At 43.5% G+C, this 26,386-nt stretch overlaps 2 protein-coding genes and 1 non-coding gene across 3 annotated transcripts in view; 2 read left to right on the forward strand and 1 right to left on the reverse strand.

The window, feature by feature from the left end:
• AVL9 (AVL9 cell migration associated) overlaps positions 1 to 13,948 on the reverse strand; it is a 35,382-nt gene extending 21,434 nt beyond the window's left edge. Inside the window, exons 1-8 of the mRNA XM_024562879.4 lie at positions 13,616 to 13,948; positions 8,480 to 8,600; positions 7,061 to 7,146; positions 5,255 to 5,326; positions 2,786 to 2,875; positions 1,987 to 2,053; positions 797 to 837; positions 22 to 60 (exon numbers count right to left, since the gene is read on the reverse strand). Of these exons, the coding sequence (XP_024418647.2) occupies positions 22 to 60; positions 797 to 837; positions 1,987 to 2,053; positions 2,786 to 2,875; positions 5,255 to 5,326; positions 7,061 to 7,146; positions 8,480 to 8,600; positions 13,616 to 13,708 (609 nt within the window). The 5' untranslated portion in view covers positions 13,709 to 13,948. The remainder of the gene's footprint in view (positions 1 to 21; positions 61 to 796; positions 838 to 1,986; positions 2,054 to 2,785; positions 2,876 to 5,254; positions 5,327 to 7,060; positions 7,147 to 8,479; positions 8,601 to 13,615) is intronic.
• Positions 13,949 to 19,265: 5,317 nt separating this feature from the next.
• On the forward strand, positions 19,266 to 22,384 carry LSM5 (LSM5 homolog, U6 small nuclear RNA and mRNA degradation associated). Its single transcript, XM_024563026.3, has 5 exons — positions 19,266 to 19,343; positions 20,496 to 20,591; positions 20,880 to 20,907; positions 21,651 to 21,723; positions 22,121 to 22,384. Exons 1-5 carry the CDS (start codon positions 19,298 to 19,300, stop codon positions 22,151 to 22,153), a joined length of 276 nt encoding a protein of 91 aa, XP_024418794.1. The 5' UTR covers positions 19,266 to 19,297; the 3' UTR covers positions 22,154 to 22,384.
• A 3,364-nt stretch (positions 22,385 to 25,748) lies between these two features.
• On the forward strand, positions 25,749 to 25,820 carry LOC112307043 (small nucleolar RNA SNORD113/SNORD114 family). Its single transcript, XR_002975009.1, has one exon. It is a non-coding gene; the product is annotated as a small nucleolar RNA SNORD113/SNORD114 family (small nucleolar RNA).
• The last annotated feature ends 566 nt before the right edge of the window (positions 25,821 to 26,386 follow it).

Below are 26,386 nucleotides of genomic sequence, written 5' to 3' on the forward strand. Positions count from 1 at the left end.
ATCCATCCCTTCAAATCTCACCTTTTTTTCAAGAAGAATTAATTTAAACAGAATTAAGACCTGAACAAAAAAAAGAATTACTGTATTACAATATGCAAGCCTATTATTTATTTGCCTTTCCCCCTCCTCAAACATACCATATATCATTTAATCAACAATATTAATTATACTGCTTTAAAAACACAGTGGAAATTATGAACTTGTACTAAGAAATTAAGTATTATCTGTCTCTTCTATAACATGTCAGAATCACTTCCATCTCTAACAGATTGTGCTTTTAGGAAGGAATTGTGCCATTTTTACTTGAAATATCGCGAGCTCCTTAAAGGACAGGGACTGTTCACTTATTTCCGAACGTGTGCAGAGCATTCACACGGCAGACACGCAGCAGACACTGCTTGTTGAATGAGCGGCCAGTGTGTGCATGCCCCGTCCTACACACGCTTCAGTACAAAAGATCAGAAGGAGTAAGGACAGATATTGCACTGGAATATGTTTCACTCGTAAGGCAACATGTAAAATATTCTGCAAGATTAAAACAGGTCTCTTCCCACTCTAATTTCACGACACCTGAAATTAGAAAGACGACAGGAAAAGCATGCTACCCTGCATCACGATAAACAGACGGCACTTGCACACCTTTGGGAACTTCTCTCACACGAGCTCTACCAACACGCTCGGCTCTGTGTCACCACGAGGCGTTTTGGCAGAGATAAAATGTGGTTACAGCACGTGGACTCTGCCCAGTTAAATGGACACAACTTCAGCACATCGCAAGTTAAATAAGGTATCATACCTTGTGTCGAAAATGAAGCACAAGATCTCGAGGAGACAGACCTACAATATCAACAAAAAAGCTCATCTGTAGCCACAACCTACCTTTTTTGTCAAAAAGAAAAAAAAAAAAGCGTTTTCCCCCTCAAAGGCAAATTTAAAAAAAAAAGTAGCAACATGCAGATATTAAAATACTATGTAGTGTTTGATTAACATACACGTGTACTCAGGATTTATCAGATGATTCTTAGCGGTCAAGCACAGTGCTACAATGACGAAAAGGTCCCAATTCTGGCTGTCCCATCCGGGGGCCACTGCACCCTTGAAATGCGGCAAGGGTGACTGACAACTGGCTTTTTAACTTGACTTCACTTTTATTAATTCTAATCTAAATGCCCACAGTCACATGCCCTAGTGGCCACTGCCGTGGACGGTGCAGCTCTGACACGCTCTCCCCTTTCTACAGACACCCTACACGCTTCACCAGGTGAGAAACTACAGAGCTTACGCCACGGCGGCAGCCAGCTCTGTACACATGGCTTTCGGTCGCTACACTCCATAGGCTGCTATTTCGGAATCACAGTCCTCTCTGATCCTCTGCCACAGGACAAGAGAAAATAATTTAGAGAAAAATACGTTCTCAGAACAGGAGTTTTGTAACCGGCTTGCATTAGACACAGGATTGCGGCAGGGAACCACCCATTTGGCCGCTTCATGCTGAAATAGGAACTGACTGGGCATAAATCACTCTGTGATTAAAACTTGTCTTTTCATCGCGAAAAGGAATTTACTGAGTGCCTACTGAGTGCCTCGGACACGGAAGGGTATTGTGGGCTGTCAGATAGTATAAATTAAACAAAACCCCCAACTTGACAAGTTTTTAAACAGAGAAGAGCTAGGCCAGTCTCTCTCTCGCCCTGCCTCTGTTATGACAGGGAATGGGCCCAGTCTGCACTGAAGTGAGGAAAAGAGAAAAACTTTCACTGTTATCCTGAAGAGCAGAAATTTGCCTGATACAGTAATAGTTGCAAATATTGGTGCAAGTATGTTATAACCTTTGTCAATGTGACTACCGGCTAAGAAGGTACTTAAGGAAGCAGCAGCAAACGCTGAAGCACTGAAACCCCACACAGAAATGGAATTCTCATCATGAATTGTGCCGAACGAGAAGAAACGCGGGCGCTTCTTCTGACTTGTAGAAAAGCTACTCACCAAGATACACCTGGGAGCCTTCCAGCGACGTCCCCCCCAAGGAGCTGTTCATGTGCTCATAGAGTTCCTACAAAACACAGATTCAGTGCAGACAGGATACTGTATTTCGGACACTGAATTAGAAATAGGACGATCAGGAAGAAATGGGTTCTTTAACTGAGGCTGTTTGTTTTTCCAGGCCCTACATTTAGCAGCAGTCAAGGTCTCTCTGAAAACTTGCCTGGCCCAGGCACTGCATCCGTCTTTTCCTCTACATTTTAGACACTGATTCAGATGCAGGGTGGGCGGGATTCCTGGGCTAAATCCCCCCTGCTTCCTGCTAAATACCAGCTGCCCTACTGTCACTAGAATCCTGCAGAGACCCAGGTTCTCTAGAGTCACAGCAGTCTTGAGAGAAACGTTATCCATTTCAGCAAAACGGTCCAGGAGTTTTGCTGGGCTTTGCAGTGCCGATCCGGCCGGAGAGGCCCGATGTGGAGGCATACTGAGCAGTGGATGACCAAGATGGGCGGGTCTGTGGAAGTAAGGCCACAGCCAAAGGGCCGTTACCTTTCATTAATAGAAACAAGGACGTTAGTTACCATCATTTGCATTATTTCCCATAACAGACAGTTTGGCTAAATGTAGTAAGTACGAACTGTACATTGTGGGCAGATCCCTGCTGCTCCCATGCCATTTTCAAAGGCAATGTCTTTCTCCAGGTTGTCAGTGGTCACCCTTCACACTATTACTGTCAAGGTTCACTTGATACGTGAATCTGTCTTCAGCCAAACACATCTATAGAGGGGTATACAGTTACCTTTAGAATGGAAATTTGGGAAAAATCCTTCTCTTCAAAGTATGCATGTGTGATGAGCTGAAGTTTTGCTTGAAGTAAGCCATAGAGAGGCTTAAAGAAAAAAGAGACAATCGCCATTAATGTGATGATAGTGAAAACCAAATTCCCCCCAGCCTTTTAACCGAAAGAGAACAGAAGAGTCAGTGACTCTCAACGTCAGTGTCCTCTTACTCCCAACCAGGAGCGGCTCAGTCACTGGGGCCTGCTCGCTGGCTGCCTCTTCCCTCACTGAGCAGCCGCACTGGGCACCTCCCTGCTCCCACCTGCCTGCCGGTGTGAACGCAGGTACAGGAAAAGACAGACCACGTCACGGAGTTGTTTTCGGATTTAAATAACCAGGGAAAAGCACTTTGTTGAGTATCTGGCGCGAGGAGAGCACTTACATGTTAGCTATTACGATCATAATTCAAAACATCATCTGAGTCCGCACACCGTTCTGCTGGCCAGTGGAGACACTTAATCACCCTTACCGCAGCCAGTTCTTATATCTGGGTGAACAAGAGTTCCTTTCCCTTCTCTGTCCTCCCTGCAGGCTTACAACAAGTCTGTGCCCTCCATTATACCATTTTTTTTATATACTTGGACAAAGTTATTCTGTAGTTCTTAATTTTCCTATTTAAGACTCTCTTTTACCATTTCCTTCCTCTTATTCTTAATGTTCTTTTCTAGATGTTTTCTGATTTCTATGTCCCTTTCAGGATGCAGAGACCAATGCTGTGTTTATACTCTAATTAGTTAAGACAGGCAGTCCTGGAAGTTTTTCCCCGTATTCCTGTTACTGTATCATTACTGCCCTCTCAGTATAACACCAGTGTATCTTAGGGTGCAGACTACGGTGCACTGAGAGCCCCACCCCTCTTTGTGTGAGTTAGCTCTCCTTACCCCACGCCCGCTTACAGATAGATACGGCTGGACTTTCACCCCAATCTTACCCTTCGTGGTTATATGTCTCCAAGAGACATATTTTCTCTCTGACATGTATCTTTATTTGTAAAGTGAGAACAGTAAATACGTGTATCTCACAGTTGCCGTGAGAATTAAAATGACAATTATATCTAAAACGTGTCTGGTATAGAATTAACATCTGAAGTACAGGCACTTGATAAATGGCATTTATTGTTACTATAATTGTGCTTCAAAGGAGATTACTCAGTAAGTAATAAATGCAGTTTTTCAACATGTTGCATTTGCTGTAATACCTAGTACTCCTGTGCTTTCTTTTCTTTGGCCATCTGGCCCAATATAAAAAAAGCAATTCATTGTATATTCTTCAGGCGGCTCTTCTGGAAACTGCACATGGATTAGATTAGCATCTACCAATTTTCTGATAGCAGGGTCTTTTATAATCATTCCTTTTCTAGGAGACTGCTCTTGCCCTATGCTTAAATTTACTGTCTTGGAAGAAATACCCTGATCCTCAAAATCTTACTATCATTGCCCACAGTATTAAATTGTTATTAGAGATTTTTTTTTTGTTTTATTTTCAAACTTAGTAAAAAAACCAAAATAAATTCTCTCTTGTAAAACTCAACTTACATTAAGCAAACTACATTTAAATTGTGTGTGTATATAAGAAATTAGACAACTGCAGAGGAAATTATTAAAATCTATATACATTTGATGAGTAGGCTATTAAAATATTCTCAATTTTGGTTTAGATTAATTGCAGAAACATCTGTATTCAGTAATTATATAGTAGTTACTGAACAGTAATAAACATGATAGAGATCTGGGCTGTTCCCCACAAAGGGGCTTGGGGTGCTATGTACTACATGTAGGATTAGGTATTTGGTGTTATTATCCTATTAGTAATAAAAGTGGAACCTCGTAATGATTTAATGAAGACAGCTATAAAAAATAAGAAGCGTTATAAATTCCCTTTAAAAGTAAAATTAAAATGACTCCACACTAGCATCTGATCACCCTGTACATACACAGCAGAGACAATTTAAAGCATTGTTATAGTGCAACTGATCGGGCCGCTCCCCGTCCTCAAACTTTACACTTTTTAAAGAGCCAGTTAAGGCTACAGTTTTTCATTATGAAGGAGCCATGCACTTCTCACGTCGTCAATAAAATCTGAGTTTAATTATAGTATTTTGAATTTTGGTAAAATATTATTTATTCAAAGTCTTGAGAACAAAACAGACACGGATAAATGAAATACGGCCGCTCCCTCACTTGGTCAAGGGTCAGCCCCCTTCCTCACAGCCCCGCAGGCCCACTGCGGGCTCTCCCTCTGGTCTGGGCCTGGGGGAGGGGCAAGTGAGAAGGAAACTGCTGCAAGACCAGGAGGCGGGGGAGCCGCTGGTGAATTTTAATGCATCGCTGTTTTCCCACGTCTCTCCTTATTCTGACAGCGTCTGATCCTCACAGTCGTCCGCCCTGAAAGTTGGCGAACAGGCGAACAGCGAGCGATCCGGCCCTTACCAGCTTGCTGAGCACACAGACACTTTTCTGCACGGTCTCTCTGGTGACGTCTGCTTGCCGCACTTTTAAAGCCTAGCACAGACAGCCGTTATTAGAAACATTCCATCAGAATGCTCACAAATCACTCTTTTCAACATGAGGTTAAGATAACATGACTCGACAGAAAACAGTTCTTGCATTTGGTCCATTAAATTCAAGAAGTATTTATCGCGAATCTGAGATTTACTGAGTCAGTGTCGGTTGGCCAGGGCACCGCGTGCCCGGAACCTGGGCAGCGAAGAGGATAGCACAGTGAGGGCGACCTCTGTCATCAGGGGGTACAGTCTGACACAGAATGCTTGATGTGGGAGCTGCCACACTCAACCATTGCTGGTTCTGGTTGGAAAATGGGCCACCCTTTCAGGGGCCATCGTTTCTGGTCAGAAGGAGGTGGGTGAAGAGATGACAAAAGCAGCCTGTGTCTCCAGAGACTGAGACCCCTCCCCGGTTTTGTTAAGGTGGTGGTTCTGTGCTGCCTGGAGTCTGTTCTGGCCCACTCATGTTGTAGCCCAGCTTTGGGCCTCCCTGGTTCTGAGGATGACGAACTGAGATTTATATTGTTATCCAATGGAAGAAAATGAGCCTCGAGTAGGCCGACCTCAGATAAGGATGGGAGGGAAGTAAGGGCGACTCTTCCCTCTCTAGTACTGCCTGACGTCTCCTTGGGTCTGACCTGAGGACCAGGGGCCTCAGTGTTTTCAACTGACTCACGACTAGTGGTGATTAAGTCAAAAGTTGAGTCTTTCCTCAACCTCCCTCCTACCTCTCCACGTGGTCTGGGTTCATTCATCAGGTCCTGCCTGTTCCAAGGGGATTAGCCTTTCTCTTCTGCTCTGAGTTCCCCTGAGATCTGGCTTATCTGTCTGGTTATCAGATGAGGCCAGAAAAACCTGGAGAAAAGGGCAATTCCAATATACTCTGGAGTGGTCAGACCCAGGCAGTATGAAATGCCAGTGAAAGGCTGTGCAGGCGTGAGAATGGCTGTGGATGCCCAGCTTTGCGGTATTAATTTTGCTGGTGCTTACATAGCCTGTAGGGGATAGAGGTGGTAAAAGGAACAGCTTTCCAAGAAAGGCCAGTAGTAGCTCAAGTCATCTCAAACGAAAGCACATAAAGGTAACAGTGTATGAAGAAATCAAAGGCACAGAGCTACCATACAGAGTATCCCCACCACAAAACAAAACAAACAAACAAACAAACAGTGCTGCTCAGAAGCAAACCATACAAGGGGACGCTACCCACCTTGGTTTCTTTGAATTCATTACTTAGAGCTATTATTGTAAGTCAGGCATTAAGCTGGCAGGTTGTTTAAGAATTATCAAAATCTTAGTTATAGATAATTAAGATAATTTGAAAATAGTGGGAAGCTACTATCAGTACTTTCCTCAAATGCTGTTTAAAACAACAAAAAACACCTATTACCACTCCGTTTCTCTGTTATACACCAAACACTAGAAATAGAAAATTCAAGGACCCCATGAGATTTAAATGCAATATTCTGAAGACAAATGAATAAGTTTGGTATTACTATTTGAAAACAATGTACAAAATATTACATACTTATCATCACCAATATCAATTTACAAAAACATTCACGTAAATAAATTGTTACTATTAGGCAAACAGCTGCAAACTGTTTACAAAAATTTATAACAGGCACCACATTAAAAAAAAAGACTATGTATTTCCCCAATTTTACATTTTAAGTGGTCAACACCAAAGAAAGAATTTTCAAGGGCTTTTTGTGGTTCATCATAACCATCCTACCTTGGCTTCAATTTGCCGATAGCAAGAGATACCATATACAGTGGCTCCATTTCCATTTCTGGGTGGCAAGTGAAAAAACACAGTATCTAAGAGATACACAGAAAAAGGTAAATACTAAAGTGAATTACCCTTATGAATGAAGAAGACATCTCTAGTTATTATAATGCAGTCATTAAAGACAAGAACGTAACAAAGAATCCAGGCCGCAGGTATCACAACCACTGCTTCCTTTGAATTCCTTTCCTGGCCTCACCCGGCACAAAAGCACAAAAGGCTGAATTGTAACAGGTCAAACTGAGACTACAGTCACTTACCCCAGAAAATACTTTATCAATACAGGATTCTTCCAGATTAAAAGAAAATAGAGAATCCAAAAACCAAAAGCAATACATGGACCATGAACAGATCCAAGAAATTCTTGGATGCCTGGGGCAATGTGAACACGACTGGGGATCAGGCAGTACTATGGAATTACTGCCAAATCTCTTGGCTGTGATAAAGATATTGAAAGTTATCCTGGGAGTGATCTTATTCTTAGGAGATGCTGCTGAAGTAATAAGAGCGAAAGTGTCATGCTGGCTTTCAAATAGTACGGGCAAAACCGTACACAAACACAAATACAAAGAATACTGTGGAATAATTGCTATATTATTCTTTCAACTTTTCTGTTTAAAAATATTAATAATAAAAAAAATTAGGACAGGAACATTTGTAAGGTGCAAATACTATATTTAAATTTATTAACCTGCATAGTAACATTTGCTTCATTTCATCGAAAATTTTTAAATATTCGGAAAACAGGTACTCTAACGAACGAAGTTCAACCTAGTGTTTTGGCAGAGCCTCTAATACCATGAGAAAATGTAGTCCTTCATTAAGCCGGTCAAAGCACTCATTTGCAGGGTGGTGGGAGGCTCAGCACCAACCTCACGGCAGAGCTTTCTTTGAGGGCGTTAGCGTGGTCAGCTCGCTCGCAAGCAAACTTTAGGCAGAGCGCTGTGACAGCAATGGCCTCGGGGTGGAGGGCAATGCCAGCCGTTTCCAGGAGGGCACCGTAGTACTACCCTTGCCAGTGTGCATGCGGAGCCCCAATCAGTCTGCAGCTGGCGCAGGTAAGCCTTTCGTTTGCCTCTGGGAGGAGTCTGCAGTATAAACGCAGGAAGAGCTACCAGCAGCAAACGTCCTGATCTGGCCAATGGCTTCCTTTGGCCAGGTGCCCGGTAAGAGTGGCTAAGATCCACCAACCATTACCAACGCAAGTCTGGCACCATGTGGAGTTCCTCCAAACAGGCACTTAAATATTTGATCAACAGTCACAATGAACCAAAGGCCTGCCGCTCACAAAGTACTGAGAATCGAAGACATCCTGTCAAATTAAAAAAAGACCCGTGCTGATCGCTCCACGGCCGGTGTACACACCTTCCTGGTAGTTGTGGGCGCCATCTGGTAAGGCAAGGAAGGGCAAGTACTTCCACTCTTCAGGTACAGTGTGACTGTCGTGCCCCTCTCCGGGAATCAGGGGCGGGTAAGAGAACTCCACCTGAAATAGCGAGAACGTTGTTAGCCAAAAGATGGTTGATCAAAGGAGAGCTTTATCTCGAAAGGCAAAAATGCTTTTAAACCCTGAAGGACAGTAGTAAAGGGAAGCCGCCCTTGCGGATGTCAGCTGATGTTATCAGCAAACCTACAGGACGGAAGGGGAAAAAGAGAAAAGGAATGAAAGGAAGAAAGATGTGTACACCTTTGCTGATTTAACAGGGGGCTAAATTTTAACGGGCATACGAGAGTAGTGGGTAGTGGCGGTAGTTGACTGGATTGGAGAGTCACACTTGGGAGGAGTTGTCATCAAACAGATGGTCTCTGGAGCCATGTGGCCCTGAGGACACTCAGCATCCTGTTGAAGTGAGGGGAAGAGGTCCAACAAAGGAGCCTGAGAAGGTGAGCCAAGGTCTAGGTTTGCTTCCCATCAACTGGCTCCCTTGTTCCTAATATTTGGAGCTTCGAGTTTATGGTTTGGAGAGGCGGTTGGGGGTGTGTGAAGGGGCATTAAGCAACATTTCAGGTTATTATTATTTTTCAAGATTGAGAATTAATCAATGAAAGTTCAATGAAGTCTCTCCAACACTGTGTCTTGTAGAAAGAACACAGTTTTTTTTATAGGCCCCCAGTTTCTGGCATCCCACTGGTTTATTAGCATTTTCTCTCAGCTTCTAATATGTTATTTCAATGAAATTTTTGGAGAGGAAGGCAGAACAAAATACTCTTTAGCTATTTTAAAATTTACAATTCAGTATTTATTCATATGGAAAGACATTAATGGCATGTTGTTACATAGAAAAGCAGGTCATAATTGGTTTTGGAAAAGTTATGTATACTCATAAAAATATCTGGAGTGCTCTCCCTGTCCTGGGCTCATGTCGGTGCCTTTCCCAAGCGCCTCTTTTCCCCCCACAGGCACTTGCATCTTCTAAGCTCCAAGGGAACCCAGGAAACTTGCAACCAGGGAAGCAACCGGCAGCGGCACCTGTTAGTGGAAGCTAACCCCTCCCCTGAACCTGTCCCCAAGGCCCCCTTTCTCTGACTCTCCAGGGAGCCAAAGCAGACCCACCTAGGCCCTTCCATTGCTGCTTCTACCATAAGCCCTTCCTCGTTTCACTGTCCCCAGCTATAATAAATATGCTCTCAAAATCAAAAAGCAAAACAAGACAAAATTGGAAGGATATTCATCAAGGTATTAGGAGCAGATTACGTTGTAGGAATAGGGTAAATATGACTTCTGTTCCTTCACAATTCTACTTTTTCAGGAAGTACAGTCTGGTAAAACCAGTTTATTCAAGAATTAAAACTTACTAGCTATGTATACAAAACTACAAACAGAACAAAATTGGAGCAGTGATCCAAAATCAAGTAATAGCCCTGGCCAGGTAGCTCAGTTGGTTAGAGTTGTCTTAATGCGCCCAAGTTGCGGGTTTGATCCCTGGTCGGGGCACATACAAGAATCAACCAATGAATGCATAAATAAGTGGAACAACAAATTGATGTCTCTCCTCCTTCCTCTCCCTCTCTAAAAAGCAATAAAAAAAGTCAAATAGTAATTCCAACATTTTATAATATCACTTTGGAAAATAACTATTCCCTATTAACTGGAGTGTTTTTAAAAGTCCCAATCTATGAAAGAACCAAAAAGTTTAATTGATATATAATTTGATTATATTATTTTGCCAAAAATTACACTAATCTGATAAATACAGTTTATATATTTACTGCCACAAAGCAAATAAGGAACAAACAAAACTCTGGAACACACAGTCTGTAACTACCACGAAGGAGGTGCCCATAAATTATCTCGTGTCAAAGAATTTAACTGCAGGTGAGTTTTTTAAAAAAGAAGGGTCCTTTGCTAAATGCTAAATTTTTAAAAAATTCAGGAAAAGAGTTGGAATTGATAAATAAAACTACTTTAGATGTCACGGTGGTACTTTCACTCACTTAGAATGTTCTAAATGTTAAATGCATCCATCAGCTGGAATTATCACCACTGTAAATTAACATGTTACCTACAGAAGAATTCACCCCTACAAATTACTCCAATAAACATGAAAAAACTGACCAAGTGATAAAGTTATTACAAGTTCATTTTCATTTAAATGAAGGACTTTCTCATCAAAATGCATCTGAAGGCCTCACAGGTGCAAACATATTAGGGAACAAGATGACGGGATATCCACCTGCACGCCTAGTTTGGGGTCTTCAACACTGTCGCGCTAGAAGACAGCTTTAGCCCTGTGCTCCACCGGGATCGACCCGACCCCTTCATCATGGCATCACGATAGAGCAGCTCGTAACAGGAAGACCGAGCACATTCCCCTATGCAAACTTATCATGCTTAACCCTGCAGACTGCTGGTAAGGCAGTCCTCTAAACGAGTTCTTACTTCGGCCCCCTTGTATGTAAAAGTGGCAAATTCCAACCGAGTATGGGAATTTTCGCTATGAATAATCTCAGTGCAGGGAAACAACTGGTAATCAACACTATCTGGAGCATTCGGGATACTTGGAAGACCAGTCTAACAGAGCACCCTCCCGCAATCTAAAGCCGTGCACCTGGAAGGAAAGTTTTAACATGGAGAATAAAGTGTGCCCTGAGCGGTGTGGTTTAGTTGGCTGGGCCTCAGCATGCAGAACAAAAGGTCACTGGTTCAAATCTGGACAGGGCAAATGCCTGGGTTTAGGTTCAGTTGTTGGTCTGGGAGTGAATGAACGGCAACCCATCGATGTTCTCCCTCTCTTCCCCACTCTCTAAAAATAAATAAAATCTTTTTAAAAAATGGAGAATAAGGTAGTTGATGCATACACCCAAGGGAAATCTTACATAATTAGACCTTCTGAAATACCTGATGTACCGATTTTGTCTCTGCACTAATTTTAGCAAGAATCCTGTTAGGTTTAACTAGAAACCCCCTTTACCCCTGATGTAGTAAATTTGCATTCACCGACCCCCGGCTCCGCTCCTTGACTATAAATTCCCACTTTTCCTCGGATTTAGAATTGAGCCCAGCTCCATACTGAGGTCTCTTCTTCCCTAATGCAATAGTTTTTCTGAATGAAATCTGGTTTTAGCACTCTATTGTCTAGCTCTGGTTTTTCTGATAGCACCAAATTAGCTGTAACTATGCTTAAGTCACTTAGCCTTCCTGGGTTTCAGTTTACTCATCTGTAAATTTAAGAGAGATGGAGTAGGTGGTCTCTAAGGACCCCTGCCAGGTCACAAATCCTCAGGAAGATATAAGGTACAGAAAAATCAAACAATTGGACTTGCTAGAGGCCTGGGAGCTGTGAGGCTGGGCCATCATCCAGGTCTCCTGACTCCCGGCATCGTGTTCATTTCACAAAACCAGTGACCTTTATACACCTGAGTGCTGAAACCAAAAACTAGACAAATCCAGAGAAATGCCAGGGCGCTCCTTCAGCCCCAAGTGCCTCTTTCATCTTACAATCTGTTGTTCAGTTTTCCAAAATACATGAACTTTTCCTCTCTGGAAATAAAAATTATATTACTTTTGCCAATAAAACAGATATAAAACACAGTAATTAATCTTGACTTTAGATGACAGCAAAAATTAGAAGGTTTTACTTGATCTCCTACCAATAGTTGCTTGGTTTTTGTCTTCAAAACAATTTGGTTCAGAAGTGGGTGCCCACTTCTTACTTTACCCTGAAAGACTCCTAAATGCCACACAGCTCCTCGGAATGAACACCCATGGTGCCAGAGCGGTTCTAGGTCTGACTCCGGGGCTGTTTGCAGTGTGACCTCGGCAAGATCGCTTTACTTCCTCCAGGCTTCGGTTACTTCACCCATATCCAAAGGAAGTTATAAGGTGGCAATTAAGGTCAAAGATGTGAAGTTTTAAAGTATTATAAATTTAATCACAAACACTTTGTTTGGAAGCCATGATACAAACCCAAATATCTATTCTGTTACCTCCAAATATAGGGCGACATTTAGAAGCCTTAGAGTCTACGGTGGCTGGGAATTTTTTAAATACCACACTGAATAATGCCACTTCCTCCTCGGTATCTGTCAATGCCATGTCTACCTGCGGGACAAGGAGTAGCAAGCACAACCATCTTCTCACTTCCTTCATCCCGATTCCCTTGTCATCCTCCAACCAACTGAAATTTTGCACCTAAACGTCTTCTAAAATGTTCCATTCCTGTGAAATACAAGAAATGAAATGCTGCCTTACCTAGTAGTAGCAATCAGTATTTTTAATGTTGGAAACACTTCATTTCCTGTTCACTAGCCCATTATGACATCACTGCTGGACTCCCAATGTGGGTGCTCCTTAAATAATTCTGTTTCTATTTCCTTCCCTGGCCTTCGGTACACAGACTGCGAATGCGTCCCCTGTTCCCTTAACCGTTTCGGTGAAGAAGCTGAAACATGACTTTGTACTTGCACATTTCTTTGCTCGGTAAATACACTTTCTCTTACCGCAGCTGAGCTGGAGAGGTCCATCTGTCACCAAAAGGCAAGATCTGGACGAGATCAAACAGCAATGGGAAGGGGGAGCGGACCAATTCTCAGGGCTTCCAAAGATAAACAAAGGAAGTTGATTTTCCTACCGCGGCGCACGTGCTTCCCCCAACTCAGGCATCGGCGTGGAAGCCCACCGAGCTTGGTACCTTAAAAACGCAGTCTAAGCGCTGAATTTCTCTAAAGGCTTCCGTCACAGCTGGGCACCCAGAGAGTCAATGGAGACAGATGGACGGGGGAAGATTCGATTCCTTCCTCCCACTCCACCAAAGAACCTACGCACCTACCGATCCCAACACACCGACACAGAGCTCCTCCTCTGCTAAAAGCAGTTTTCAGGGGAAAGAAGGGGGTGTGGGAGGGGCTGCAGGTGGGGCGAGCTGGAGGCGCGGGAGAAAGGAGCGGAATTCGGAGGCGAAGGGCTGAAGACGCTGTGGGGACAGAGCGGTGGGACCGGGCACTGCCGGCGATAGGACACCCTGCCGACAGACCCGGGTCGGGATCGGGCCCCTTCCTCACCTGGCAGCCCTTCTTGTGATGAAAGCCGACCACCACGATGTGCAGTACGGGCCCCCGCGGGGCGCTCTGGCAGCCCCGCCCGGCCTTCTCCATGGGCAGCTGCCGCGGGCCCGCACTACCACGACGTCAACCGCCACGGGCGGCGGGCCGGGCGACCCGGCGGTCCCCGGGAGGACGGCGAGCGGCGGACTTAAGGTGTCAACCGGGGCGCCGCATGAGAGCCGCGCCGGGGGCCTGGAGAAGGCCGATGCTCCCGCAGCTCCGCCCCGCCCCGCCCCCCCGGCTGCAGCCGCGCTCCGCTCCGCGGCGTCGGCTGCTTCCGGGCTGTCACCTGACGCGACCGCCGCGGGGCAGGCGGGGCGGGGCCGCGGCTCCAGTGACCCGACGGGGCGGGGCCTAAGGGGCGGGATGCGGCCCTAAGGGCGGGGCACTGGGCGGGGCCGGGCGGTGACTTCCCGCACACCTGTCCCCTGCCCTCGGTCCACCTGCTTCCTCCTCCTAGTCCCTCTCGTCTTCCCCAAACTCTCCGACCCTCCCCTCTTCTTTCCTCAGCTTTTCTGCTTTTCAAACGTCTTTTCTGTGTCCAATTCCTTCACTTCCTTTCCTTGGACTCGCTGGCCTAGGGTCTCTAGGCCCTTTATTCTTAAATATTGGACGACAAGGAGGCACAATGGTGCGACTCGGCCGGTGTATTCGGTATTTAAATGCTTGACCAGCGTTTCTCTTTGGCTTCAGTCTTATTTAAATATTGTCTATAGGAATTTAGAAGCGACTTAAGGACAGAAGCACAATATCCTTGACAATAAAGGAAGTTTACAGAGACGTATAAAATGATTATTCTAGTCTTATTATTTAAAAAAATTTCCTTTCTATCTTTTTTCTAGGTTTAGTACCACGGCACAAAATATATAGGATCTGTTGTCACCAGAGTTTTTAATTTCCCTGCTGTCGTACTTCAATTTTTCTTAAAGCATTGAATCTCATCCTATGTCAATTTAAAGTGAATAATGGAAATACTAACAGCTTTAACAAGTCTTATCCAGGGCAGTGTGGGGGTAAACAAAGGATAGGAGCCTGCTTCAAATAGAATTTGAGATCTCTGCAATAATTGGCTGTGAAGTTTACCATCCTAGTTACACATACCTTAGTTTAAACAACTTTAGCAGTTGATGTTTTTCCACTCTTGGCCTTGACATTTAAGGACCTGTGCTCTAATCTAAGTATAGCGGCTAAAAACAGCAGGCTTCCTATGATCAAGTTTTGTTTCTATGGTTCAGTAGAACTGGGTTTATGCTAATAAAAATACTGTAAAATATTCTTCAAAGTGTTGCTAGCATTTCTTTTCTATATTGCAAAATTCTTGGAGTTGGCTCAGAACTGTGCGAAACTATATTATTCCCTGTGTGCAGAATACGTTACTGTTTTCTTCCATCTGACTTGATATTTTCCACAATTGGAATAGCTAAAAGTAAAGTCTAGTTGAATATCTTTTGAAAAAGATGTAAGGGTAGGGCATTTTAGAACTCTATATCTACAGGGAACGCCAATTGTTTAATTCAGTAATGGCTTCATAAAAATCCATGTCACTTTGCACCCCAGGGCTTCAAACTAAGACTAAATCATTTGTTCACAGCTATTGTATTGCTTAAATGTTTAAAAAGTATATCATTTAAAATATGCTATAAACTAAAAGAGAATATATGTTATCAACAAAGAGGTTATGTTATGGAGAAACTTGGGATAGAAAGTAAGCAAGGGAATTTCCAGGATTTTTTCCATCTCTAAAAAAAAAGAGTGGCCCATTTAACAATTTAGAATGACAACTTTTACATTAATTCTAAAGAGTTATATTAATACAATAAATTCATTAGCAAGATGTCTATAAGGAAAATACATACTGAGAAAAACAACAGAAATTTATCCTCTGTTATAAAAAGTGTTGGGCCCTGGCTGGTGTGGCTCAGTGGATTGTGTGCTGGCCCGTGAACCAAAGGGTCGCTGGTTGGATTCCCAGTCAGGGTGCATGCCTGGATTGCAGTCCTGGTCCCCAACAAGGGGCACATGAGAATCAACTGCACATTGATTTCTCTCTCTCTCTGTCTCTCTCATTCTCTCTCTGTCCTTCTCCCTCTCTAAAATAAATAAATAAAATCTTTTAAAAAAGTGTTGGAAGGAGATTATCAAGATTGGAATAACAATTTGAAATAATGGAATATTTTCTGCACATTATTTTGAAAGGAAACTTTTGCTTGTATTTTTATATTTATCTCCAGGGAAGAAGTGAGAAATGCTTTTCTGAACACATTGAAGAGCCTCTTCTAGTTACAGATATTTTATGATGGATATAAGTTCTGTTTTATGACTGCTCTGTAAAGATAAAGGGCGAAAAACCATGGAGACATAGAACGAACTCTCACCCTGACTAGTGTGGCTCAGTTGGTTGGGCATCTTTCCACAAAGTGAAAGGTTGCTGGTTTGACTCCAGTCGGAGTGCATGCAAGAGGCAACCAATCAATGTTTCTCCCTCCCTCTCTTTCTCTCTCTTCCTTTCCCTCTCTCTAAAAATAAATAAATAAAGTCTTTAAAAAAATGAAATGAGCTCTCCATCTGGAATTGGCCTGTTATTTCTTTTGTATCTTGCCTCAGGAGACAACAGGACAAAATAAAACCCCTCCCTTCCTGCAATCTCCATTAACTTTACTGTGAAAATGAACTTACCTCCTTTTCAGATTACAGTAGTCCTCCCTTATCTGCAGGGGATAGTTCTAAGACCCCCCAGTGGATGCCTGAAACTTTGCGTAGTATTGATCCCTATGGATACTACGTTTCTTTCTTTCCCTATTGAGTTGAGAACTTTCACTTTTTCACTTAAAGGAAGCATTTTTGTGGCTTCTCTTTGGCATATCCAAATTGCCAGCATCGCTACTCTTGCATTTTGGGGACAGTATTAAGTAAAAAGAAGGATTATGTGAACACTGCGATACCACAATTGTCAAGCTGAGGGCCCAGAGAGCTACTAAGTGACTAAGGAGTGGGGAGCATGTACAGGCTGGAGACGCTGGCCAAAGAGATGAATCACTTCCTGAGTGGATGAGAGGGATGACGGGAGATTTCATTATTCTACTCAGGACAGCATGCAATTTATAAGATATGAGTTGTTTATTTCTGGAATTTTCTATTTCATATTTTCAGACCATGATAGACAAGCATAACTGAAACCATGGAAAGCACATCCACAGATAAGCAAGCACTACTGTATAAAGACGCTTTATTCTCCATTTATAGCATTGAAAATTGCTAAATTTTCATTTTATTACTATAATGGAAAACAAAGTATTGACTTTCTTAAAGCATGTTTTTATGAATTTTAAACTCTATCGAGTAACAACAGGGACTTGAATTTGGTCTCTGCTCTCATTATGGTATGGTCAAAATAAAACAAGAATGGAGATGGAAAAAAAAGGGTTTCATAAGCAAATTTGGCATTACTTTCTCTTTAGTATGAAGATCTAGGAGGATATTGATGAGTAGGACTGAAATAGTGAGAATGAATTTAAAGAACATTCATTAGACCATAAAGTACACTTTGAACTGTGTGTATTTAAAAAAAACAGAAATCGCTGCCTTAAAGTGGCTTATGTCTAGCTATAAAAATAAGATGAATGTGAAACCAGCTAGCAATGCTAGCTTTTGTAGCACACACTCTAAGCCAAGCACCATGTTAAGTACCCAGAAATGAAGATAAATAAGCAGTAATAGCTCACATTTAATAAATAAGCACTAATGTGCCAGTTCTCTACTAACCACTTTGAATGGATTATCTCACTTAGTCTTCCCAGCAACTAGAGGGGGACACTTATCCTCATTTTTTCCCCAATAGGTAAATTAAGACTTACAAAGTTAAATAACTTGCCCAAAGCCAAGTAACTACAAGGAATAGGGGTGAAGATAAGATTTAAACCAAAATAATTTAACTTCAGAACCAATGGATTTAATTACCATACTGCTTCCCAAATTCTTGTCTTTGAAGAACTCACTGTGTGTGTGTGTGTGTGTGTGTGTGTGTGTGTGTGTGTGTAGGGGGTGGGTGGTAGCCCCTTGGATAGATAATTATAAGAGAATACGTTGAAAACATTCTGAGAGCTATTAACCTTCTTGCAGGATAATGAAAGCCCAGGAAGTCTGCAAGCTTCACAGAGATACTCACATCTGGGCAGGGCCTTGGAGGATAAACAGGATTTCTCAGACCTTGGGGGCAGAGCATCCTAAGTGCAATAAAATAAAATCACTAAGAACTGGAGTTACTAAGGGAAACATCTGGGAATGGGAGGGTTTTATGCCAAATTTAGAGGAAGCATGTAAGATTTAAAGAGCAGCAGGAGGTGTTTGGAGGCAAACACATGCCAATTGCACATGGTCTTCTTTCGACTTGAAAGGCTCCTCCTGCCCCTTTTCTGCCTCGACACCTCTTACTCATCCTCCAAGACTAGACTCCTGTCAATCTTCTGAAGCTTCCCAAGCTATCTCTGTGGCCAGTGAGCAAAGTATTTAACTTCTCTGAGTATGAGGAACTTCATCCTAACACCTGTCTCAAAGGCCTCATAAAAATTAGGAATAAGTATTTGTAAGTTTCCTGGCACATAGTAAGTGCTTAATACTCATGAAATGAAAAAAAAAAAAAAAAAAGCAGCCAGGATTGGCTTGGGATTCTGAAGGAGGGTGAATCCTACAGGGCTTTGAACTCAATGTCCCATTGGTAGGGGCTTCTGAGCCTCCTCACTTACATTGCCCTTAAATCTTACCTACTTCTCTAGAAATCTTGAAGCTAAAAGAAGCCTTTTAGTCTATACATTAAATATCATATGCTGGTATATGTTTGTTAGTTGTCTTTCTTCCTTGTACATCCTTAACCTCCTAGAAGGGCAGAAGACCTTGTAGTTCTGTTCTGTACAACTGTTTTATACTCAGCAAAATGCCACACAAATAGTGTGATACTAATACATATTTGTTCAATGAATAAATGATGGCTGCTTTGCAACAATTTGTTGTATAAATGAATAATGTTCTTGTTTAGACTCTAGCTTTAAGTTCCTAGGATACAAATATAAAATACTCTAACGCAGAAATTTGTTTGCTTTCTATTCAAAACAGAAGTGCAAAAGCATTAAGGTTTCCTAAGTCTGATGACATTAACAAAGAGTGACATCTGGTAGTTGCCTGTTAGACAATGTATTTAAGAAATAGTGAATGAAAAAAGCCTTAAAAAAATAGACTCCTCGATATAACAAGGTCGAGAACAATGGGTTAAATACAATAGATAAAAAGAAACCATTTAAATTCCCACTCTCGAAAAGTTTACAAAAATTGCTGGTTGTGGGTTTCCTTCATGAGCCCTCAATGAATTTATTCAGAAAGTAAGTTATTTTTAATGTTTCTCGGAAATTGCAAGGGAAGCGTGGATAACTGTCGAGACCGCAGAATGATCGGTGGGCAGAACTATTTCCCGAATCTCACTGCCTGCGAATGAAGGGACCTGGGGCGACCGTGGAGGACTGGCCCGATCGCACGCTCGGCCTTAGATTAGTCGAGCCTGCCCGAGCAGCGGCGGGGAAAAAGCGGAAGCGCGCTCATTCAAACTCGCCGTGCGGACGTCGATGGACACAGACCACTTCCGGTGTCGCCATGGCGGCTAACGCTACCACTAACCCGTCGCAGCTGCTACCTCTAGGTAATGCTGGTCCTGTGGGAAACGGGGGTGAGGAGGTGAAGCTGGGGCTTGGGGGCCCCGGGGCTGTGGGCTAAGGCAGCCGTGGCCGAGCGTTAGGACACTGTGTGGGGCCACCTGCTTTCCCCTTCGGCCTCTTGTCTCTAGGCTCGAGTCTCTGCGGCCCCAGGCCCCCACGTCCCCCCAGCGTGGTAGAGCGCGTTTAGGTAGGGATTTGGTGACTGCCCGAACCATAGCGTCCCCGGGAAAGGTCCACACGTGGTGAATGCGTCGCCAGCCTTCGTTGCGAGCAGTCCTATCTTCAGCTTGGTGTTTAAGCTTCCAGGGTAGACCCCCGCTCCCCGCCCCCCGCCCCACAGCTGGCCGGTTGTTGAGACAAGCACCAGGGTCTGGAGTGAGCCTTCAGAGACGCTCCTGGAAACCAGCTCTCTTTGTCATTCGTTGATTCAACAAGCAGTTGGTTATCGAGCATCTGCGCACCACCTGGCTGGGCACGATTCGACAGCTTTCAGTCGCGGCCTTTGCGTTCAAATAGCACCCAAACCAGGGGAGTGGATAGGACACTGGATAAACAAACATTACACCAAACAGCGCCCGGCCGGCGCTAGAGGGGTGTTCGCGGCGGAGTACAGAAGATGGACTTCTTAGGGTGACAAGGAGGACTCTGGTGAAGACAGGCCTCCCCCTAATGTTTACAGCTGAAGGGTGATTCAGTCGATAGGGCCGTGATTGAGGGTTTTTCCTTCATTTGACAAACTTTTAAAAAAATAATTTTCCAATGGCAAACTCATTTTGAAAACTCAGCAGGCTGTGTCCATTGGGGATGCAGCGATAAGAGGAAACAACCAGTTTCTGCTCTCACGGAGCTGAGAGTTGGGGGGGGGGGTTCATGTGTTAATTACACAATCTAACATAAAACCACAACCATGACAAATTGCTACAAAGGAGAGGTGAGTGGGGAACAGGCAACACGTTTCTGTTAATATAATGATTGAACAGATGTGTAGTATAAAATCTAGTTTTTTGGATGAATACTTTTCCTGGTTTATCTTTCACCGTATGCAAGTACTAAGTGCCAATAGGCACACAAACACTTGTTGAAGTAATGAATTGGTAAAATAATCGTTTCCTTCTTCCCTTTAAAAAAATACATAGAGCTTGTGGACAAGTGTATAGGATCAAGAATTCACATCGTGATGAAGAGTGATAAGGAAATTGTTGGCACGCTCCTCGGATTTGATGACTTTGTCAGTATCCTTTTAACAAGAGGGGATGGCAGGGTTTTCCTTCAGTATTTAAGAACAGAAGAACTATAGACGGTCTACTTACTGATCATTATAATAAAAGTCAATGTATTCTCAGGGAAGTTGTGATACTATTCTAAGTGGATATGTAACTTCACGAAGGTAAAGTTCCTACCAGTCACAAGCTTTTTGAATTTGAGCTATTGCGTTAAATGTTGCGATTGAAACTGAACAAAGGCAGAAAGCCAGAGTAAATTCAACCGGATACATTTATTTCCTTGACACCAAACTTCAGACATGGTCCTGGAAGACGTCACTGAGTTGTGAGTAGTGTTGAAGTTAAAGAACTGGCGGGGTTGGGGGGAGGGAAATCTCTCTCTGTTTAATTTAAGGCAATTTTATACTGTTGAGTCAGTAAAATGATGTATGTGAAAACACTGCCTTTTGGAATTGCCTTAAAGATAGAAATTTTATTTTCTGAGACTATGCTAGTAAAATTGGATCTGAGGGTTATTACCTTAATGCAGTATTGCTGAATTGCTAGGAAATTAGAGACAAAGCTTTAAGGTAAAAGATGCTAAAAACAGGGCTCAGGTCAAATCAAGGAGTTAATAGTAAGAGCATTTAGTGCTCTTAAGTAAAGTAATTACTCTGTAATTTATGTATAGATAGAATGCAAAGGATGGCTCATTTATACTAATTATAAGGATTGCAACCAGCATCTCTGCTTTCAGAACTGAATTCATTGCAGATTGGTTTAATGGATAGGAATCGGTAGTAAGAGGAGTGAGGGTAGTGCACGTTTTATTTCATATTTGACCTCCTTGGCACATTTCAGCTGCGTTTATGGAGACCGGCCCTAGCGGATGTAGGTATCAGGCCAACCAGTCCACTCTGTCGCCTAGGGGAAGAATGTGCATCACTCAGTGGATAACCTGCGTCTCTGAAAACTTGCTGTAATTGATCTCATGTTCATTATGTACAATAATAACCTTTTTAGGGATGAAAGTGTTGGCTTTGATTATCTCTTTACCTGGACTCTCTTGTTTTTTACCTATTCATTTAGTGAAATCACACCAGAAGGGAGAAGGATCACTAAATTAGACCAGATTTTGCTAAATGGAAACAATATAACAATGGTAAGACAGCCAAGCTGTTGTGTGTCAGTGTTAGACCGTTTAGTTTGGGTGGGGAAGGGATTACAGAACTAATTTGCTTGACTCAGTGCTCAGGGCTGGTGGTGCTATAGACCGGAAAGGGATGCTCTGGCTGTCAGGGCTCGAAAAGCCGAGCTGTTGATGATGACATTTGGCCTGAAAAGTTTGCTTGTGCTCGTTAATCTTTTATTTTCCTGAGGATGATTGTCGAGACACTGAGTATTACTCGATGGTGATGGCATCGCGAGGGTGTCATGGAGAAGTGGGGGCGTGCAGCAGGGGCGGAGAGGCCGAAGCAGCTTTGGTCCTCAAGGAGCTCTCAGTGGGTGTTTTTCGGTGATGTCGAGGTGGTGCTATTAATCTTTTTCCTCCTTTGCAGCTGGTTCCTGGAGGGGAAGGACCTGAAGTATGAATGGATTCCCTGGACTGATGCTAGATTCTGTGTCATCTTATAATGGCAACACAATAGAAGTTTTTTTTTAAGCCTTTCAGTGTCTGGATTCTGTGAAGCTAAGTTTCCCGTTAAAGGGGAATGCTTTGAAGAGGCATTGTAAATGCCATTTTTGTAAGTTAATCATGTTTATCTTGGAAGAAAAAGAACAGTTTGTTCTTTGAAGACTGCAATAAAGGTGTTTTTGGTTAATTGTCATTTTATTTATTCTGCTGCAATAGCCATTGGAACAAAGCCTGTAGTTATGCTGTCCCTTGCTCTGTTGTCACCTTATGCCTGTTTGTTCCTCAGTTACACAGCCACTGGATTCTCAAGAGTTGTTCCAAACAAAATGAGGGACTTTGATTTTTGAGCAGATGCATTTAAAAAAAAAACCGAAATGATCGAATTCAATTCGAACTGATGCTTTGAAATTAAGATTTTTCTACTGAACTCAAGTTCCATGAACTCCTATTAGAAACAAGCAAAAATACACAGGTAATATACACACATTGTGGAAACGCAGATAAAATAAAAGGAAAACATCACGCTTTGCTGTCTATCCTCTTAGACTCTCTCAGCACATGTTTTATATTTACAAAACCGTTTTGACCCTGATTACACTGTTTTGTAGCCTCCATTTAAGACTTCTAAAAAATTTAAATGGTGAGCATCTTTCCGCGTCAGATATTTCAGCAGCGTTAATGTGTGTACAGTATTTCGTTAAAGGGTTACCGTAATTTATTTAGCCTGTTCTTATTACTGGCCCAGCACTCTAACTAAACCTTTCCACAGTTGTATTTTTCTCAGAAGAAACTCAGAAGTGTGTAAGGTCGAAGGGCATATACCGTCCTGTCGCCAGCCACAGGCCTGCCGGCTCTTGTCACAGTGCCCTTTACGTGCTCCGTACCGTTGGCCGTGTGCCCTCTCTCTGACGCTGTGAGAGGCAAAACCCGGCGTGGTGAACAGTTTCTTCATTAAGTGTGTGCTTTGTGAATCACTGCTGTGAGACCTGCCATCGAGATTCTTGTCTCGTTTCTTACTACTCTGTAACAGTTCTTAATAGGTTCCTCTTAGTCACCTATTTTGCAGGTTAAATCCCCCAGTTTGTAACAATCTACCAGTTAGTGGTACATTTTTTGACATAAATAAAAAAATATTTTTCTGTAGTCATGTTGGTCTTGTCCTTTATGGTTTTTGACTACGGTACACAGGGATTAGAAGGAACTTCTTCGTGCTGATGTTATGTTTTTTGGTACTTTATATTTTCTTGGTTTCATTTAAGTCTTGACCCCATCTTCAGTTTTAGTGTTTCCACTTGCAAAGAGGCCCCAACTTTGTTTTCTGAAAGTACTGATTTGTGGTGTGTTTTGATTTTCACGGTGTAACTGCTCTGACCACGGCTGATGTCAAGCGGCCTAGGGTTTGACAGCCAGCTTGCAACCTTCCCACAGGCTTCGCAGTTGGTTCTCGGGAGCCACTGCTTCCGAGCCTTGTTGGGGGAGTGCTTTCCCGCCTGCTGTGTCTTTCCTTTTGGAGGGAGGCTAAAGGATGTAATGCCATCTTACCACCTTTTACTCTATCCTGCATGGTGGTCACGCTCAGCTGTTACCGTTTTCCTCCAGGAGTTGGTTGCCTGCGGGGAGCACGTGCTCTGAGTGAGCACCTGGCAGGGAGGCCTGCTCTCATCCAGTCTGGCCAGGCGGCTGAGTTGAATTCTGGCTTCAGTAATAGGAAGTTCCCTTGCCTACAGATAAACTGTGTCTCCTAACCTAGTCTTTTTTTTTAAAAGATTTTATTTATTTACTTTTAGAGAGGGGAAGGGAGGGAGACAGAGAGGGAGAGAAACATCGATGTGTGGTTGCCTCTCGCGCGCCCCTTATTGGGGGTCTGGCCCACAACCTAGGTATGTGCCCTGACTGGCATCGAACTGGTGACCCCTTGGTTTGCAGTCTGGCGCTCAGTCTGCTGAGCCACACCAGCCAGGACTTAACCTAGTCTTTAACAGTAAAACAGATGAGGGTATGATCCTCCCATCTGCTTATACTTTGGTCTTACATCGAAATTCATTTAAAGTTGTTCTGAATAAGGGTTTCTTTACCTTGCCACTACTGACACTTGGGTCTGCATAATTCTTAGTCATGTGAGCGTTGCAGGGTGTTTGGCAGCATCCCTGGCTTCCACCCGCAGGTGCCAGTAGCATCCTTCCTGGCTTCCCGGCCTGCTCACGTTGGTTGGTATTGGAGAGTGACTTCGTGGCAGACTGTGTTCTGGTTCTCCACAGTTTTAACAGTGACACCCAGTGGGCGAGAAGAACAAAAAACGGGACTGTAAGGGAGGCACGCTTCTCTCCACTTCTGGTGGTGGTTTTCTCGCAGAGTGAGATTGAGCAGTGTAATAATACACTGGGCCTCTCCTCTGTCCCTTTGTTCGCTGTGTCCAGGACACATGGAGTGACTTACCTGATTTAAGTATGGGAGGAGGGAAGTGGGCATGTTTGCCTCGACTCCTTTTTCCTCTTGGGGTTGAGTTGTCTCCTGGGAGCGTGTGTTGTGCCCTGCTTTTGGCTGTAACTTGTATGGGGGTCTGCATGAAGACACGAAGTCTGGGGTGGTCCATCATGCCGGTGGTTTTGTGGGTTCATCAGAATTATTTGGGAGTTCCATACTAAGAAGTTAACTACAGCCCACAGATAAAAGCTACATCATCTAGCATCTGTCAGTAATAGAACTGACAAATAAAACATATTTTGAACCCTGTCTGTTACATTTTGCATTTTTTCTCAGTTGGTTCAGAACACAGTCGTGGAAGAGGGGTGCTAATTCTTGGTCCCCTCCAAGACTCCCACAGCCCTCGAGTCTGATATAACAACCTCCCTTCTCTCGCAGGCTGCCCCTCTCACCCCGCACGTCTCTCCTGCACAGCAGTGAGCATGTGAGTGATTTCTCTGAATGCAGAACACGGTCACGTGGCACTTAGGCTTTCGGACCTTTCAGTAGCTGACCCTCTGCACAACAAGGGCCAAGTTCCTGAACAGACCATGAGGGATGCCTGTTGACCTTGTCAGCCATGTCTAGGCCTTGCCTTAGTAACACAGAACTTGTAATGCTGGCTGTTTCCTCTTTGGATTTTGTCTTATGTTGAGCCTCTGTGGGAATACCCTTGACTTTAAACTTTACTTGGGTGACTTCTCCTCAAGTGTCTCTTCCTCCAGGAAGTCCTACAAGACCCCCCACCCTTCTACCACTTCTCAGTGCTTACACATGACAGGTCATGGCGACTTCAAAGTGACTCTGTTATACAGTCTTGAACAGCATCCTCAAGCGGTGCACACCAGGCAAAGTCCTGGTTTCCAGGGAAACAAGTCCTGTTCCACTGTTGGACCAGGAACTGTAGGGTCTGGGCCGCCGCGCACACCACCAGCATCTGAATATCTTAAAACATTCTATAAAGTGACAGGGATACGCAAGGATCTTGTTGTTGAGCTTTTGTGAACCACATATTTAGAATTATTAACAATGAATTAATGATTTCATCAATACAAATGTAGAAATGAACGAAGAAGGAGACCCAGATGTGCACCAGCGGTGAAGACTGGTGGCGAAGGAGTCACGGACGATGAAGATGCATGTTGGAAACTGAGGTCCGATGTGGAAATTTATTAGTCTCATCCCTCTGTTGAAACTTTCTACAGAGAGATGTTAGGAATAACCAAAGATCATAGTCTCATGTTGGTTCTGTAGATGTGGATTTGTTACAAATGGAGTAATGATCGACCGTTCAATATAAATAACTGATCAAAGAACAGCGAGGCATCGTCAACTAGGACCATGTGTGGTGAGGCAAAACCAGGGCCAGCAACCCTGCTGCCCAGTAAGAAGTGAACGGACACAGGGCTCACCTCTGACTCGGGCCGGAAAGGTTCTGCTAAGGAGTTTCACTGTTGTGGGTCAGCCTCAAGGTTGAGTTTGTTAGGATAATAATTACATACACTAAGAAAATCCCCATAAAATGCCAAATCAATGAAATGATTAGGTGATGACCTGACCATCTCAGGGGTTTGGCTGGCGTGGTGGGTTGGCCCTCAGTGCAGTGACAGCTGGACTCTGGCTGCTCAGGGCAGGTCAGAGGCAGAGCCCCGGGGAGCTCCAGCAGCATCCGGGGCTCCGTGAGCACCACTCACGGACATCCTCCCATCCAAGTGCTAACCAGGCC

The sequence above is a fragment of the Desmodus rotundus genome, chromosome 6 (genome assembly GCF_022682495.2).
Source record: "Desmodus rotundus isolate HL8 chromosome 6, HLdesRot8A.1, whole genome shotgun sequence".
NCBI classification, from domain to species: Eukaryota; Metazoa; Chordata; class Mammalia; order Chiroptera; family Phyllostomidae; genus Desmodus; species Desmodus rotundus.

Coding starts and splice junctions, on each gene's coding strand:
- LSM5 (XM_024563026.3), top strand. CDS start 19,298: ATGGCGGCTAACGCTACCACTAACCCGTCGCAGCTGCTACCTCTAG. Junction 20,592..20,879: donor CGGATTTGATGACTTTGTCA/GTATCCTTTTAA, acceptor ACCAAACTTCAG/ACATGGTCCTGGAAGACGTC. Junction 21,724..22,120: donor ATGGAAACAATATAACAATG/GTAAGACAGCCA, acceptor CCTCCTTTGCAG/CTGGTTCCTGGAGGGGAAGG.